This window comes from Pimephales promelas, chromosome 9 (assembly GCF_988280905.1).
Source record: "Pimephales promelas chromosome 9, fPimPro1.hap1.1, whole genome shotgun sequence".
Taxonomy (NCBI): Eukaryota; Metazoa; Chordata; class Actinopteri; order Cypriniformes; family Leuciscidae; genus Pimephales; species Pimephales promelas.
In genome coordinates this window covers 38,374,869-38,388,456 of record NC_142777.1, presented here as the reverse complement: position 1 = coordinate 38,388,456, position 13,588 = coordinate 38,374,869, and the positions used below count along the sequence as shown (strand labels likewise).

Genomic DNA, 13,588 nt, shown 5'->3' with positions numbered 1-13,588 from the left:
CTTATGATTTATGATTTATGCTCCGCCCTCAGGGATTGCCAGGACTCTGTAACCATGACGATCCTCAGAAATATGACGGTGTGTATTGACCATTCTTCGTCCTGTTGTCTTGTTTGTTGTTTTTTACTGATAATATTAACAGTAGGTTTTATTTATAAAGCGCCTTTCCCAGATCAAGGTCATTGTCCAGGGCTGGATTATTATTTTCGCAGATGCACTTTTATGATGGACAGATGCACTTTTATGATGGATAGATGCACTTTTATGATGGACAGATGCACTTTTATGATGGACAGATGCACTTTTATGATGGATAGATGCACTTTTATGATGGACAGATGCACTTTTATGATGGATAGATGCACTTTTATGATGGACAGATGCACTTTTATGATGGATAGATGCACTTTTATGATGGATAGATGCACTTTTATGATGAATAGATGCACTTTTATGATGAATAGATGCACTTTTATGATGGACAGATGCACTTTTATGATGGACAGATGCACTTTTATGATGAATAGATGCACTTTTATGATGAATAGATGCACTTTTATGATGGACAGATGCACTTTTATGATGGATAGATGCACTTTTATGATGAATAGATGCACTTTTATGATGGACAGATGCACTTTTATGATGGACAGATGCACTTTTATGATGGATAGATGCACTTTTATGATGAATAGATGCACTTTTATGATGAATAGATGCACTTTTATGATGGATAGATGCACTTTTATGATGGACAGATGCACTTTTATGATGAATAGATGCACTTTTATGATGAATAGATGCACTTTTATGATGGACAGATGCACTTTTATGATGGACAGATGCACTTTTATGATGAATAGATGCACTTTTATGATGGACAGATGCACTTTTATGATGGATAGATGCACTTTTATGATGGACAGATGCACTTTTATGATGGACAGATGCACTTTTATGATGGACAGATGCACTTTTATGATGGACAGATGCACTTTTATGATGGACAGATGCACTTTTATGATGGACAGATGCACTTTTATGATGGATAGATGCACTTTTATGATGGACAGATGCACTTTTATGATGGATAGATGCACTTTTATGATGAATAGATGCACTTTTATGATGGACAGATGCACTTTTACAGAACAATAGAGACACCAGAATAACAATATTCATTATTCTGAAGCTGAAAATACAGAATTATAGTACACAAATATTTTTTCAATCTGTCACTGACTAGATATATTTAAAATAATGCCGGCCATCTTTTACTGATAACATCAGACATTATCAGGACCCACAAATATTCCCCATTGCATTATTATACATTATATTCAACATTATATATAGTAGTTTAATATAGTACTGACACAAAGCGTGAAAACGTTAATTTCATTTTTATTTTGGGTGAACTATACATAAAACATATTGCTGCATTTTTGTGATATACTGTGACACGATATACATTGTTACACCCCTAAAAGAAAAGCTTCTTTTTGCTTTCAGAATCCCAAGTCTTCATTCATAACGGCAGAGAAGAGAGCTCGCCTGAGAAGAAACCCCGTTAAAGTGCGCTTTGCAGAAGAGGTGGTCGTCAACGGACACACTCAGGTAAACCCAACCCTGACGTCACACACTACCCAACCAATCAGATCAACCAGTGGATCTGTGAGTGAGTGGAGGCGGGGCTCATTTGCACATTCATAGAACCGCGCATACTAAATGAGGCGAGGGTGTCGAGTTACATTCAAGATGAAGATGAAGATTTCTTTTCTAGGAAAAAACATTTAAATCTGTAATTTTGTTGTTGTTTTGAGGGATACAATTATTGTTGTGAATTAATCAGAATAGAAATGTGAATTTGTTATCTTTAATAATAACGGAAACAGTTTGACATTAATGGGGGTGTTCAGCTTTAAGAGAATTCTACCAATAATGCATCAGTGTATGTGAGGAAAAAAAAGAGAAAGAGATTGTTTTCATGTGCGAGCGCTGTATCTAATGATTCAAGTTCAGAAACTTCAGTAAACAGTTCAGTTTATTCAATTCAAGTCGTCAGTGGTCATTATTGCTGGTCAAGGAAGAAAATACACGACAATCTTTGGTGCCGAAAACCCGGGATAACTTGCAAGCAACATCCGAAATGGCGGAGCGACTTGAAAGACTACACAGAAAACGGAGAGCTGTGCGCGGTTCCACGACGAGACTTTTGCAAGACATTGAAACGGAGGTTAGCAAGGAAGATCCAGTCGTTGACAGATTATGTGAACTGTTAGCCATGTTATCTGCAAAAGAGGAAACGCTGCTGGAGTTAGATCACGAAATAGAGGAGCATACAGATGTGGAGGATCTTGAAAATGAAGTTGTCGACGCTGAGGAGTATGGCCAGCGAGTCATCAGCGCGAAAGCCCGCGTGCGGCGCGTGATGCAGAGAGTTCGGGAAAACACTGATAGCAGGCCGCGTGATGCAGTACCAGCGCAGCGCGGACAAACAGTTAAGTTACCCAAGTTAATCATCAACAAGTTCAGCGGTGACATTAGCTTGTGGCAGGACTTTTGGAATCAGTTTGAAACGGCCATTCACAGAAATGACGCGCTAAGCAAAACAGAGAAGTTTAATTACTTAAAGACATATGTAGCCGGCGCTGCTTCAAAGGCTATAGCGGGACTGATGTTGACCGACAGCAATTACGATCACGCGATCGATCTGCTTCAGAACCGGTTCGGAAGAAAAGATCTGCTCATTAATGCGCACATGACCAAGTTGTTGAATCTCTGCCCAGTGAAGAAATCCTACGACGTGAGTGCTTTGAGACAACTTTATGATGAATGTGAAGTACAGATTCGTAGCTTAGAATCGCTGGGTGTTGCATCAGAAGCATATGGCAGCTTGTTATGCCCTGTTCTGCTACAAATGATTCCGGAAGACATTGCACTTCAGTACAGTCGACAAAGAGGATCCAGTGATGAATGGAAAGTCTCAGAAGTTATGGAATTTCTGCAGAACGAGATTTTGAGCAGAGAAAGAACAATGCAACTGATTAAGTCAGGTAATTCCAAAGACAGCCAGCGCTATCACAAACCATTTAAAAGACCAGAGACATTAATTGAAATGAAGCAGAAAAAACATAACATGCCATCAGCTGCAGTGCTGCAAACCTCTAGTCAAAAAATACCAAACTGTCTTTTCTGTGATAGCGCAGCGCACAAAACAGAACTGTGTACAGTAACTGAAATTGCTGCACGAAAAGCAAAATTGATGAAACTGGGACGATGCTTTGTTTGTCTTGGACAGAAGCATATAGCAAGATTCTGCAAAGCCAAAGTGTCCTGTACTGTGTGTGGTGGCAGGCATCATAGCACTGTGTGTGAGAAAGGAGAAACAACCACTTCAGACATCGACGATAAAGATGATGTAGTTTCTTCATTTGCTTCCCATTCTGTTAAAATGCAGTCCGATAAGCAGAACACGGTGCTCCTTCAGACTGTAAGAGCGTGGGCAGAAGGACCTGGTGGACGTAAAAGCATTCGCTGCTTACTGGACGGTGGCAGCCAGAGAAGTTTCATCAGCGAGAACACAGTGAGAGCTTTAAAATTACCTGTGATGAAGCAAGAAACGTTCACTCTTCATACCTTCGGATCCACAGCACCAGCAACATCCAGGCGCAACACAGTGAAGGTAACTCTGCAAAGCATCTGGAACAAAGATCAGAAAGTGGAAGTGGAGGCTCTCGAAACTCCACAAGTGTGCACTGCTGTGATGAAGATTCCAGGTGAGCACATCCAAGCAGAAATGAAACGAAAAGGCTTGCAGCTGGCAGACTATCAAGACCCAGGCACTTGTGATACAGAGTTGTCTCTCCTGATTGGTGCAGATTATTATTGGCATGTGGTGTCAGGCCAAGTGGAAAGAATCACAGATGCACTGGTGGCCGTTGAGAGTATTTTTGGATGGTCAGTGCAGGGACCAGTCACAATGTCCAGTGTTTCTGACGCAGCATGCATGCACATCCATATTGATGAAGACACACTGGTTTCAGAACGCTTGAAGGCCTTCTGGGAGACCGAATCCCTTGGCATTACCATGCAGCAGTCCAACAGCCCTGAAGAAGAGGATGCTCTTCGCATGTTTGAAAAAACTACTCAGTATAAGAACGGGCGATATGAAGTTGAGCTGCCATGGCGACCTGACAAACCAGAGCTCCCAGATAACTACAGAATCGCAAAGAAAAGATTTGAAGGACTGAAAAGGAGGTTGCGGTCAGATGTGGTAATGTATCACAGATATAATGAAGTGGTGAATGATTACCTTCAGCAGGGCATTGTCGAAGATGTTGTGGAGAATGGATCATCTTCAAACGCTGTAAAGTATTACATGCCTCATCATGCTGTTCTTCGAGAGGACAAGGTAACCACAAAGCTCAGAGTAGTATTTGATGCTTCATCACATGAAGTTGGGGTTCCATCATTAAATGACTGTCTACTTACTGGTCCTAACCTGAATCCAGATCTGCTTGGCATACTGATCAAATTCAGACTGAATGAGATTGCTTTTACTGCAGACATTGAAAAGGCTTTCTTGCAGATTTCTCTTGCTGAGACGGATAGAGATGCAGTGAGATTCCTATGGTTCACTGCACTGCCTCATGAAGACGCAGGTGAAAGGCTACGTGTACTGCGGATGACAAGAGTGGTGTTTGGAGTGTCCCCGAGCCCATTCCTCCTAGCGGCTACAGTAAGAAGGCATCTGAAGGAATATGAACACCAATTTCCTGAAGTAGTAAGGATCATCAGAGAATCACTTTATGTTGACGACTTAATCTCGAGTGCAAGTGATGTTGAGAATGCTTTCGACATAACTACTGGTGCAAAAGAGATTATGTCTGCAGCTGGAATGAATCTTTGCAAATGGACAACCAACTGTGCTGCATTGAAGGAAAAATGGAAGGAGACAATGAGTGAACCTGCTGAGGAGACAGAAACGCATGGATCAGTGCTGAAGGTACTAGGCTTGGTATGGAGAACTCAAACAGATGAATTTGTTTTTGACCTGACTGCACTGTTGGACGCTGTAGCGAAGAGAGAGAATACTAAAAGAAGTGTTCTAAAGCTATCTGCTCGCATATTCGACCCAATAGGGTTTCTGACTCCATTTACTGTGCGAGTAAAATGTCTTTTCCAAGAGCTGTGGATACGAGGACTTGGCTGGGATGAGGAGCTGCCCTCGGATCTTGCACAAGAATGGCAAGGATGGTGTGCAGAGCTACCACAGATCCATCACATACACATTCCTCGTTGGTATGGATTAAAATGCATGCATAGACACAACGCACATCAACTCCATGTGTTCTGTGACGCAAGCGAGAAAGCTTATAGCACTGTTGCTTACCTGCTTCGAGTAGCTGATGATGGAACAAAAACAACATGCCTCGTTGCTTCAAAGTCCAGGGTAGCCCCATTGAAGAAGATCTCACTGCCCCGTCTTGAGCTGATGGGAGCAGTAATTGGAGCGAGACTCGGAAACAGTCTGTTAAAGCCTCTGAATATGGAGCTTCATCAAGTTCATATGTGGACGGATTCGATGATTGTGCTGCAGTGGATTCGCAGTCCAGCTCACAAATGGAAACAGTTTGTGGCAAACAGAGTGTCAGAAATTCAGCTTTTAACCAATCCTGAAATGTGGTCTCACTGTAGGAGCAAGTTCAATCCTGCAGACCTTCCCACCAGAGGTCTGACTGTAGCTAACCTGAAGGAAAGTGAGATTTGGTGGAACGGACCTTCATTTCTGACTACACTGAATCCGTTGGAAGAAAGTGAAGAAGAGACAAGTGACGAAATTGTGGTTAGTGAGTTAACACAAGATCAGCAGATTGTGGTGCAACTCAGCAGTGGTGAAAAACGAGAAAAGGAACCTGTTGTGGACTTAATGAAGTACAGTAAGCTAAAGCGAGTTCTGCGAGTTACTGCTTGGATTAAGCGGTTTGTGCATAATGCCAGTTCAAGCTCCAAGATGCGTGGTGAGTTGACTGCAGATGAAATGTTTGAAGCTGAAAAGTATTGGATAAAGTTGACACAAGAAAGAAGCTTCAGTCCTGAAATCAGTTCGCTGAAAGCTGGAAAGACATTGAACGCAGACTCAAAAATCAGAGATTTAAGACCTTTTCTGGACGAGGACGAATTGCTCTGTGTTGGAGGCAGACTCCAACAGTCAGACTTCAGCTACAGAGAGAAACATCCATGGATTTTGCCCAACAAAGACAGATATTGTGAGTTGCTGGTCCAGTACAACCATGAATTCATCATGCATTCTGGTTTGAGAGACACACTAGTGCAAACAAGAAGTAGATACTGGATTTTGAGAGCCAGACAAATCGTTAAAGGTGTTTTGTCAAAATGTACTGTGTGTAAGAGATTCAAAGTCAAGCCCGCACAGCAGGACACGGCTCCATTGCCAAGGGACAGAGTATCTGAGAAACCACCATTTGAAGTGACTGGCATAGACTTTGCAGGACCGCTGTATGTGAAGGGTGATCGTGCATTATGCAAGGCTTATGTTGCTCTGTTTACATGTGCTGTCACGAGAGCGGTGCATTTAGAACTGGTTTCAAGTCAGTCGACAGAGAGTTTCTTGTTAGCACTCAAGCGATTTATTTCCAGAAGAGGGTTGTGTAAAGTCATCTATTCGGACAACGCCAAAACCTTTAAAAGAGCAAACCAAGACCTTAGTGAGCTGTGGAAAGCCATCAAAGATCCACAAATCCTGGAATACTTCTCAGGAAAAGGAATAACTTGGCGTTTCATTGTAGAACGAGCTGCCTGGTGGGGTGGATTTTGGGAAAGACTTGTAAGGTCTGTGAAAATGAGCATGAGGAAGGTGCTAGGAAAGGCATCGCTCACATTTGAAGAAATGTCTACGCTTCTTGCAGAAGTAGAAGCCATACTGAATTCCAGACCTCTCACTTTTGTTCACAATGAGCTTGATGAGCCGCAGCCACTAACGCCAGCACATTTCTTAGTTGGTGAACGACTCACTTCACTACCTCCAAAACCATTTCCAGCCGACTATGATCATCCCACTGTGAGTAAGGGTGATATGACAAGAAGGTGGAGATACAGAAACCGACTCATGACCAACCTGTGGAATCGTTGGAGGAGGGATTATCTACTGGATCTGAAATCTGCACATTCCTGCAACACGCAGAAACCTACTCAGTTGAAAATGGGTGACGTTGTGCTCATAGGAGATGTCAATATGCCGAGACAAACCTGGAAATTGGGAAAGATTGAAGAGCTGTTTCCAGGCAGAGATGGCAAAGTTAGATCCTGTGCTTTGCGTACATCCACAGGGACTGTGTTGAAGAGACCCGTTCAATTGCTTTATGCATTAGAGATTTAAGTTGATGAACATTTGTTCATGGGGGGGAGGATGTTGTGAATTAATCAGAATAGAAATGTGAATTTGTTATCTTTAATAATAACGGAAACAGTTTGACATTAATGGGGGTGTTCAGCTTTAAGAGAATTCTACCAATAATGCATCAGTGTATGTGAGGAAAAAAAAGAGAAAGAGATTGTTTTCATGTGCGAGCGCTGTATCTAATGATTCAAGTTCAGAAACTTCAGTAAACAGTTCAGTTTATTCAATTCAAGTCGTCAGTGGTCATTATTGCTGGTCAAGGAAGAAAATACACGACAATTATTGACTACAGGGGGACTTTAAACTAATAATAGCCTATTAAGTGAGTAATTGAACACTACATTATTTTTCTAACTGAATATTTGGACATTTAAAGGCGCAGTAAGTGATTTCTGAGAAACGCTGTTGAAAGTTAAAAAAAACTGAGCAGCAAAAAATACTTGTAACAAATCAGCAATAAGGGGCGTGTCCACTCATTTTGGGGGGAGGAGCCTGTGTTGCATAGTGTGCTTGTAAATTTGAGGGTGGAGCCAACAAGATCCTAATGGGGAGGGGCGTGTTTATTTTGGTGATTTCAAATATCAACTGTTGGAAAAGTTAAATTAACAAGTAATTACATTAAAGATGATTGTGAATACATGTAGGGTAAGTACAAATGCATGTATATGCTAAGCTATCAGGCTAATCGGGCATCTGTATGTTATGCTAGTACATAAGCTAAATAATACAGATGGACTTTAAATTTGGTCCGATTTTTTTTTTTTTTTTCCCTGATGAGAAGTTTATCTATGTATCATATTTGTACTTTTTAATTCATTTCTGTGTAAAGCACTTTGAATTACAATCGTGTGTGAAATGCGCTATATTAATAAACTCGCCTTGCCTAGCCATAGTTATATGAGTGTACCTAAAATAAATCTTTTAATACTGCCATATTTTGTTCACTGTGTCCAGGGAAACTCTCTTCTCTTCCTTCCCAACGTCCTGAAGGTTTACCTGGAGAACGGCCAGACCAAAGCCTTCAAGTTCCACAAGACCACCACCGTCAAGGTTTGAGACTGATGTTTAGGGTTCAGGACTTATTCATCTTCTGAACCTTATTTTTGTGAAATGATGAAAATATGCATTTGGCAAAAACACTATTTTATGTTAACATTAGGCTAAGCTAACATGAATTTGATTTATTTTAGTTATTATTAGGGCTGTCTATCTATCTAGCCATTTAAATTGTTAAACTAATTAACTTGCACTTCAAATCTGGCTGAGAAATTAGACATTGGATTTGTTCAAACAGCTGATTTATTCAGGAATGAAGTAAATGACTCTTTATCAATCATTGGTTCACCCGATTGATTCGTTCAAACGGCTGATTCATTCAGGAATTAAGTAAATGACTCTCTTTATGAATCATTGGTTCACCCGATTGATTCGTTCAAACGGCTGATTCATTCAGGAATGAAGTAAATGACTCTCTTTATGAATCATTGGTTCACCCGATTGATTCGTTCAAAGGCTGATTCATTCAGGGATGAAGTAAATGACTCTCTTTATGAATCATTGGTTCACCCGATTGATTCGTTCAAATGGCTGATTCATTCAGGAATGAAGTAAATGACTCTCTTTATGAATCATTGGTTCACCCGATTGATTCGTTCAAATGGCTGATTCATTCAGGAATGAAGTAAATGACTCTCTTTATGAACCATTGGTTCACCCGATTGATTCGTTCAAACGGCTGATTCATTCAGGAATGAAGTAAATGACTCTCTTTATGAACCATTGGTTCACCCGATTGATTCGTTCAAACGGCTGATTCATTCAGGGATGAAGTAAACGACTCTCTTTATGAATCATTGGTTCACCCGATTGATTGGTTCAAACGGCTGATTCATTCAGGGATGAAGTAAACGACTCTCTTTATGAATCATTGGTTCACCCGATTGATTCGTTCAAAAGGCTGATTCATTCAGGGATGAAGTAAACGACTCTCTTTATGAATCATTGGTTCACTCGATTGATTCGTTCAAACGGCTGATTAATTCAGGAATGAAGTAAACGACTCTCTTTATGAATCATTGGTTCACCCGATTGATTCGTTCAAACGTCTGATTCATTCAGGAATGAAGTAAACGACTCTCTTTATGAATCATTGGTTCACCCGATTGATTCGTTCAAACGGCTGATTCATTCAGGGATGAAGTAAACGACTCTCTTTATGAATCATTGGTTCACCCGATTGATTCGTTCAAACGGCTGATTCATTCAGGGATGAAGTAAACGACTCTCTTTATGAATCATTGGTTCACCCGATTGATTCGTTCAAACGGCTGATTCATTCAGGGATGAAGTAAACGACTCTCTTTATGAATCATTGGTTCACCCGATTGATTCGTTCAAACGGCTGATTCATTCAGGGATGAAGTAAACGACTCTCTTTATGAATCATTGGTTCACCCGATTGATTGGTTCAAACGGCTGATTCATTCAGGGATGAAGTAAACGACTCTCTTTATGAATCATTGGTTCACCCGATTGATTCGTTCAAAAGGCTGATTCATTCAGGGATGAAGTAAACGACTCTCTTTATGAATCATTGGTTCACTCGATTGATTCGTTCAAACGGCTGATTCATTCAGGAATGAAGTAAACGACTCTCTTTATGAATCATTGGTTCACCCGATTGATTCGTTCAAACGTCTGATTCATTCAGGAATGAAGTAAACGACTCTCTTTATGAATCATTGGTTCACCCGATTGATTCGTTCAAACGGCTGATTCATTCAGGGATGAAGTAAACGACTCTCTTTATGAATCATTGGTTCACCCGATTGATTCGTTCAAACGGCTGATTCATTCAGGGATGAAGTAAACGACTCTCTTTATGAATCATTGGTTCACCCGATTGATTCGTTCAAATGGCTGATTCATTCCTGAATGAATCAGCCGTTCGAACTAATCAATCGGGTGAGCCAATGATTCATAAAGAGAGTCATTTACTTCATTCCTGAGGCGTATAACTGCATTCGACAGTCAGCGGGGATATTTATTATAATTTCCTATTTACTTCTTTACTTCTACACACATTTAATTTCATTAAATATTCAGCAATATTATTGATCTCCTGCATTGACAGCATTATATGAGAACTGAACTGAGCTGGACCATGACATCACGCTTTTCTCCAGAGTGGCTAAATCTATAAATAAACTAAACTAATAACTTTTTTACAACAAATGAAGCATCACTGAACTGACTAATGACACTATTTCCTTCTGGAAAGAAACTTTGCTGCATTATTTTCTGTAAAGCTGCTTTGAAACAGTCAGTATTGTATATAAATAAAGCGGACTTGACTTCTCACTAACGTCCAGATTGCGTAATGCCGTTGTGTGGATGTGGTTTTCTCTGTGTGCAGGACATCGTGTTGACTCTGAAAGAAAGGCTGTCCATTCGCTCGATTGAGCATTTCTCACTGGTCCTGGAACAGCAATACAGCATCACTAAACTACTGTTGCTGCACGAGGACGAGCTCATACAGAAGGCAAACAACACACACATCATCTTCAGTCTATATAGCGACTACTGTTCACCATTATTGAAACACACATACAGTCTCTCTCTCTCTGATTCATATTAGTGAATTGGTTCATTTGGACAGTTCATTCCAGTCTGCCAGTTCAAAAAATATTTCACTGATTCTTTCCATCATCCTTCAGTTTTTCTTTTTTTATTGCCATGTTATTGTATTGCTACTTTATGTTATTATAAATTAGAATATGGTGCAAAAGTTCATTTATTTCAGTAATTCAACCTAAAAGGTGAAACTAATATATTATATAGACTCATTACATGCAAATTGAGATATTTCAAGCCTTTATTTGTTATCATTTTGATGATTATGGGAAAACCTTTTCACAATATTCTAATTTTGACTTTGAGGTTTTCATAATCTGTAATCCATAATCATCACAATTATAACTAATAAAGGCTCTTTTGACAAGTACTTTCACTCTTTGAATGGCGAAACATTAAATTCTCCAAAAATCAAAAAGATTACGATTAAATTTCACATTTGAAACACCAATGAAATCTGACAACCACCGTCTCATAGATTTTGTTTCTAAATGCCCGAATCATGACAGAAAGCAGTGTTTTCCCGGCGTCTCAGAAACTGACTGTATTTATAGAGACTGGAGCTTCTAAGATTAATCTGCGATTTAACAATCAGTGATTGGCTCTTTTCTGTAGGAGGCGGGACTTAATCCGCCATATTGCTGTTGCACTTTCTCCCACTCATAGTGATACGAGTGCACCGCCGTTCCGTGTTATAATCCAAAGCAACTGATATAATGCAATTAACATACGGTACTTCAGCCCAAGTTATTTGTATTTCACACTCGCCGCTACTCAAAGTTTTGCTTAAACTACAGTAGTCAACATTAGAAGTGGATCAAAACCTTTCATGAATTTTGAACAATACCCGTTCTTATCTTACGACAACTTTTTTTTGATCCACTTCAAATGTTGACTGCTGTATATTGATTTACTCTTGGTGTTTATAATAAATGTTGTTAATAATGAGTGCAAAGGCAAAATATTTGTTTCTGAATGTAATAATAAAACTTCCTGATGTGAATTTTTTTTGGGAAGGATCTTTCCGTAAAATACTGCAGTTAAATCACTTTAGATTGTGAGTAACTTCCTAAGACAAGTGCTATGCATGCATGAAGACACCATTTTCTAGCACTATATAACTATAACTGCACCAGTGGAGTTTGTAATAAGCGCTCGAGGTGTTGTGCTCCTCCAGGTGGTGCAGAAGAAGGATTCGCACGACTACAGGTGTCTGTTCAGGGTCTGCTTCATCCCACGAGACCCCATGGAGCTCCTGCAGGACGATCCCGTGGCCTTCGAGTACCTCTTCCACCAGGTCACACACTGCACTACTCACATATGGGGACAATAACACACACTCAGGGGCCATTTTAACCATCTAAGCCCACGGTCTGAAGCTCAAATGCATTTGCTACTGAAACGGACTTGAAAATGAAAACTGCGTCGGGCTGAAACTAGCATAACACACTAGCGTCGCGCCTGGCGCTGCATTGGTCCGGGTGTGTGTTAGCGGCGCGGCCGTGTGTTAACCCTTGTGCATCCTTGTGGACATTTTTGTCCTTTTCAGTTTTGTTTTTTTGATCACTTTGCCTGTGTTAAAGCTAACTGCAAAAAACTTGGCACAGGTGTGTATTTTTATTGGAATTTTACTATTTCACCGTTATTTTCTTAAAAAAATATATTTTTTGCATTAGGTATAAAAAATACTCCCTCTCAGCACCTTTTGGACAAAAATGTCCCCATTAAAACTGCCATTTTTAATCCCCGGTTTAGTTAACTATAAAATTATGCAATCTTTGTTTAGAGGCTTTCATTCTGATGGCAAGGCTTCAAATGTTTATTTTTTACTTTTTTTTTATCAGATGGTTTCATTTTTTTTAAGTTTGGCCTATAAAACAAATATCACTTTATTCCTGTTTTCTGCTTCGGCATATTATAGAGCCAACTGGATAAATTATGCAACGATATTTGTGTGGGTGTGTTGGTATGGATGTCAGAGTGTGGTTAGTATGTGTGTTATTAAAAAATATGTGTGTGTTTGTAAGACTGAGAGAGAAGTCACTGTGAGCTCCAGTGGGGTTTTGCTGCCACCCGATGGGGAAAATATGTTACTACACCCAAACAAACTGTTACCGAAAGCTCATTTATTGAGAAATCAACCTCAAATTTGGAACACAACCTATTTAGATTAATGGCTTTGATTTTATTGCAGTTTTGAGTTCAACCTGATTTATAAAATATATATTTTATGTAAAATATTTTTTATAAATAATTTTCATAAACTTATACCTATATAACTTTTTTTTGGATTTACTTATTATTATTTTTTCACTTCAGCAATAATCTGCGAAGGGTCTTCTTTAAAATGATACCAAATTTAAGTCGTTTTTATGACAGTTTTGTTGACATGGACATTTTTGTCCTCTTTTTACCTGTGTAACTTTTTTAATTGATGCACAAGGGTTAAATCCATCATGAAAACATGTTCTAATCATGACTTCACAGGTCCTCTTGAACTATAGTAACCCTGTTGTACGTGTGTGTGTGTGT

General features: G+C 39.7%; 1 protein-coding gene across 5 annotated transcripts in view; it reads left to right on the top strand.

Annotated features, from left to right (window-relative positions):
• frmpd1b (FERM and PDZ domain containing 1b) overlaps positions 1-13,588 on the top strand; it is a 64,599-nt gene that overhangs the window by 35,655 nt on the left and 15,356 nt on the right. For all 5 annotated transcript variants that reach the window (XM_089135127.1, XM_089135129.1, XM_089135130.1 and 2 more), the window contains exons 6-10: positions 33-78; positions 1,513-1,617; positions 8,378-8,473; positions 10,839-10,964; positions 12,234-12,353. In XM_089135127.1, the coding sequence (XP_088991253.1) occupies positions 33-78; positions 1,513-1,617; positions 8,378-8,473; positions 10,839-10,964; positions 12,234-12,353 (493 nt within the window). The remainder of the gene's footprint in view (positions 1-32; positions 79-1,512; positions 1,618-8,377; positions 8,474-10,838; positions 10,965-12,233; positions 12,354-13,588) is intronic.